Source organism: Asparagus officinalis, chromosome 1 (assembly GCF_001876935.1).
Source record: "Asparagus officinalis chromosome 1, Aspof.V1, whole genome shotgun sequence".
Taxonomy (NCBI): Eukaryota; Viridiplantae; Streptophyta; class Magnoliopsida; order Asparagales; family Asparagaceae; genus Asparagus; species Asparagus officinalis.
This window is the reverse complement of record NC_033794.1, coordinates 17935738-17941108: the sequence shown is the minus strand read 5'-3', so window position 1 is coordinate 17941108 and position 5371 is coordinate 17935738. Positions and strand designations below refer to the sequence as shown.

The 5371-nt window shown below is 34.4% G+C and overlaps 1 protein-coding gene across 4 annotated transcripts in view; it reads right to left on the bottom strand.

Moving 5' to 3' along the window:
• Window positions 1-2167, bottom strand: part of LOC109820014 (putative serine/threonine-protein kinase) — a 5111-nt gene extending 2944 nt beyond the window's left edge. Inside the window, exons 1-3 of one of the 4 annotated variants that reach the window (XM_020386068.1) lie at window positions 1878-2167; window positions 1170-1276; window positions 473-588 (exon numbers count right to left, since the gene is read on the bottom strand). In XM_020386068.1, coding sequence (XP_020241657.1) covers window positions 473-588; window positions 1170-1221 — 168 coding nt within the window. In that variant the 5' untranslated portion in view covers window positions 1222-1276; window positions 1878-2167. The other 3 variants (XM_020386051.1, XM_020386059.1, XM_020386076.1) reach the window with 3 other exon arrangements.

Sequence of the window (5371 nt, the reverse complement as noted above, 5' to 3'; positions counted from 1 at the left end):
GAAAACTAAATAATTTTATTTCAAGATCCCAACAAAAGGAAATAATTGCTTCTTCTCCTACCTGGGGGAAATGGCAATTAGAACGATGTAAATATAGTCTTTCCATTGTAACTAAAATATCGCTAATCTTCAAGGTGACTTCATAAAGAAGAAAATATGATCCTGTCTTCAAGACCCATATGGGTATATACATACTTAACTATGTAAAGTTTCTCCTTTATCTGTGGAAATATTTGTTTTAGGATGGCTATTTAATGAGATAGGTCAAAACACTGGTGTGAGCATGTGCATATGTGTTACTTTCCGGCATCTGTGGGTTTTACGACATGATTATAGAACAAAAAAAAATATGAAACAATGACTTTTAACAGAATCAAACTCAAAGATCATTCAGTAAATAGTAAATCAGCCGCAATGTTGAGTAATATAATTAGTCATAAAGAAAAGTCTAGACTACTCTAGTTTAGCATACCTTATAGACTATTCCAAAACCTCCCCGACCTATCCTATTGCTCGAGTGAAAATTGCCAGTTGCTGATCGCAGCTCATTATAAGAGAAAAGCCTTATATTCTTGACATGGGAGAAACCTGGCCATATCAGAACAAAAGGGCGTCAGAACTACCTACAAGACTGGTAACGTTTACTGGTTTTACTCACAAATAACATGTTTACCCTATTAAACTTTTTGAACATAGTGCTATGTTGTAGGAAAAAGACAGCAGATACTTGCCAGATACATGTATGCAATAGGAATAAAGTAGGTGACGTAAAGTCATAGCCGAGACAAATGGGATAGCATAAACAAAACAAAAAATCCAACAAAAAAAAAAGGAATTCCCAAGAAGAACCACATGGTAAAGATCAAATATCACAATGTTGCATGTTTCAAGGCAAGCACAAAGCAGACATTTTTTTCATCAAATCAGAGAGAAGATAGACATATTACTTCATTGGGCTTATTAATCAAATAACTTTAACACAGGAACTATGAATCAGTAAAGGACTCCAAGAAAATGTGATAACTAAAACCTTCCTGCAATCATTACCGAAATAAGTAAGCCACGACATCATTAATTAGCGTTGGCCTGCATATAACTCAAATGCTCGAATGTGTAACTTCAGTAAGAAGAAAAAGTTAAAAAATGAATTTCACTGAGCAAATTCTTACTACCCAGTTCTTGTCGAGGCTTTTTCCGCACACCAAAGCAGCACTGCTTCATGTCCAGTGATGTTTCTAATAATGCTGTCTCATATAATGTGGTTGCACTCTGTACTCTGTAGATAGAAAACATTGAATCCTTTTAGCAATCCTGATATAATGAACATATACAAAGTAAACAAGCCATGAGCCTGATTTCTTACATCAATTATCACTTTCTAAAATAATGGCGTATGTGGTTGAATTTCAATAGAAAGAAAGATCAATAAGATTTGATATAAACTAGGCAAGAGGTCCACTATCATAGTCTCCTGAAATGGAGAATTATTGTAGAAGATTGCATATAAAATTACAAAACTTTTAGTTTTTGAATGTTTAATTTCATTGAGCGAGAAAAAAATTATCTGACCCATTTCTCTTCAAAAATCTAATTAGGGTAACCTGTGTTCATAAAAACAACAGCAATAATTTTAAAAAATGAGCTAATTGCTCCATAATCATTAGCTCAAGCTTCAATTTCACTAGCTAAACTGATTTTGACCCTTAAAAAACTACCTTTAATCATCAAATTCTTACTAAAAAATGAAAATCAAGCTATTCCATCATTTTAGCTTAATCTCAGCTCCAATCCCATCGATTTTAACCAAATCAAACAACAAAAACACAAAATTGACCCCAAAAAAGAAAGAAGAGCAAAAGAGCAGAGATCAAACCCACCAGATCGAAGCCCAGCTGCAGTAACTCCAAAAAATTCGCCCAATTTTTAGGCCTTACAAAGAGAGAGAGAGAGAGAGATCTTTCTTTTTTAAGGGGAAAAAAATCAACATCGAGAAACGCGGAACAAATGAAGAAGGATTATGAAAAGTAAGCACCAACTGATAATAGTAATTAAATGATAAGAATTAAATAATAACAGCAATAGTCTTCTCAAAATAATAATAATAATAATAATAGCAATAATAATGATAATAATTGCAATTTTGTCCCCTCGCAGACTCGCGAAGATGTTCACACTCCAACGTGGAAGCAAACGGCAGCTGACGGCTTTGAGATTGTATGGCGGCTAAATATCAGAAAAACCCCTTACCTTTGGACAATTATCAAATAACCCCGTATCTTTAAAAATATCAAAATTACCCAAGTTTAGGGGTTATCGGGAAATCACTTTAATTTTAAGATTTTATCAGAAAATCCTCCTAAAAGTGTAATGAAAATTCTCAATAGAGAAGTGTTCTCCTGCATAGTTTACCCACCATGTGAAAAATTGTGCTTAACGTTAGGGCTGGGCATATTCGGTTCGGTTCGGTTTTAAGCCCAATCCGCATCCAATCCGAAATTTTCGGATTTTCAAAACTCTCATCCATATCCAGATTTTTTTCCCCTTCATCCGAATATTCGGCCCAACCGAAATTCGGTTCGGTTCGGTTCGGTTTCGGTTTTGAATTTGCAAAGAGTTCTATCCAAAGACTTCTGTTGTGAATTTACAAGCTGGGCATTGTCCTCATGATGAGGTTCCTGAGCTCGCCAACAAAGCTTTATTAGATCATGATGAGGTTCCTGAGCTCGCCAACAAAGCTTTATTAGACTGGTTATCATCTTTAGAATAAAGTTTAGAGTTTATATAATTACACAGAGAACTGATGTTTTAAAGATGTTGTTCATATAATACAGCATGCTTTTCTGCGAAATTTTTTAACTAAAGTTTAAGTTTATTTAATTACACGGGGGAGTGATGTTTTGTATGATATTGTTCATATAATGTAGCATATGCATCTTTTGTAAGTGCATCATGTGCATAACAAATTTTCTGGATTGATTTGAATATTTACTTGGTTCTCAAGGATATTTTTCTGTGATATTGCTGTACTCATTGCTTGAAACTGCTTCTTGCGCCGTTTGAATCTATTGGATGATAACAGGAAGTTTTGAGGTATAAGTTTAGTCTCTAAACCGCCCAACAGAATTCGGGTCGGTTTTTTTTGGGCGGTTCAGGGGTTCAAACCGGATCCAAACCGATTTAATTCGGTTCGGGCGGATTAGAGACTTCTTCTCATCCATTTAATTCGGTTCGGTTAACCGGTCCGTTTTTTCGGGCGGTTTTTTCGGTTGAACCGGTTTATTTCGGTTTTTGCCCACCCCTACTTAACGTTGTAGTGGGACTTTTCAATAAAATCTCAGAGTAAATGGTATTTTTTATAACACATAATGTGTTAGTTTTACAATATTGAAGGAGACAGAAATTCTGAGGCGTGAAACACTTTCCTTAAAGAAATATTTGCCCCCACTTGATATTCAAAGTTGCTTCGGGTTAATGCAAATTTTCTTCCCAGGATACAACAGAAAATGAAAATTCCAGTAAGCAAATCTGGAATTTTCCTTAATTCGTTGTGAAACAAGTTTGTAATATTGCAGAAGTTTTTGATAGAAAAGATTCAGAGAAAGAATTGTTTATGATATCTAAAAATATAAACTATTTATAGATTTTGAAAATGTGCTTCCAACAGTCACAACTTTTCAAAACACCCCTTGGATTAAACAGCCACTTTTCAACAGTCTTGTCTTTTCATAAATTTTTAAAATTCGAAATAACATTAAAATATATTCAATATATAATTATATATATAAAAAATAGAACATTTAAGCGACAGCGGCAAGCGTGCAAAGTGCTAAGTGCGTCTAATAATCGCGTCAAAATAGCGCATTATTCGCGCTACGCGTACGCGGGTTTAGAAGCCTACACTTTGATCCATTATTCAAAGCCCAATAAGCATTCAATGCTTTTAAACCTCTAAAAGAATGTTCAAAATTCCAATGTGGGACTATCTTGTTTTTTACAAACAAATACTAACAATCCCCCACTTTGTTTGAAAAAACATTTTAATAGTGTTATATTTAAAAAATAATCTGCAATATGTACAAAATGAGATAAGTATACATATGTAGAGGTATCTTTCGATTTAAACCTTTACTTAGTACAAATACCTCAAAGTTCTATCAAAGTCGTTAGTTGCCTTAACATTAAACTAATTACTCTTTGTGATAGAACCGGAAATATTGTACATACACTAATCTCTTGTTTCAAATGAGAATTAATATTTTAGCACTGTTATGGCCTTGTGCTTATTCCTGGTTCATGAACTCTTTTAAGAACAAACCTTTAGCTCTTTTAAGAAGCGGCACCACTTCTAAGTTCATATAGGTGAAACGTCTACAATGTGTTTTCCATTACTTTAAACACACAACAATAATGTATTAGACTTTCATTAAGAGCATAACTCATCCTCTTATTCCGTAATGGACGATATTGACATTATCTTTTAGGGCTTAATGCGTCAATATCAATCAATCACTGTCAGAAACTTGTTATTACCCATTTAAACCATTTAACCAGTTTAGTTCTAGTAAATGGTTGGGTTACCATTCCTGGTGATTTTTAAATATAAGGTTTCAGCCCCATTTCACTTGATGTCATCTTTACTACCTCTCTTGCTAGAGGTTTTGTAAATGGATCAGCCAAATTTTTATTTGTCTTGACATAGACAATAGTTATGACACTATCTTGTATCAAGTGTCTCACATATTCATGTCTTAGACTTATGTGTCTAGACTTACCATTATATGTACAATTATAAGCCCTTGACAAAGTGGCTTGACTATCACAATAGATAGAGATAGGAGGCATTGGACTCGGCCATAACTTAATATCTAGCAATAAGTTCCTAATCCATTCAGCCTCCTTACCAGTTGCTGCTAAAGCAATGAATTCAGATTCCATGGTGGAGTGTGAGATACATGTTTGTTTCTTGCTTGCCCAAGAAACTGCTCCTCCACCAAGTGTAAAAACCATTCCAGAAGTGGATTGGTTGTCTCCAACACTAGTCATCCAGCTTGCATCGGTGTATCCCTCTAATACAGCCGGATAATCATTATAGAACAAACACAGATTTTTGGTTTTCTTTAAATATCCAAAAATCCTGGAAATGCTTTTCCAATGTTCTACACTTGGATTACTAGTGTATCTACTTAATTTGCATACAGCAAATGCAATATCAGGTCTAGTACAATGCATGGCATACATTAAAGAACCAATTGCACTAGCATACTCAAGCTGTGCTACAGCTCTACCAGAATTGGCAGTCAATTTGACACTGGGATCAAAAGGAGTGTTAACTTCTTTAAAACCAAGATGATTAAATTTATTCACTATTTTT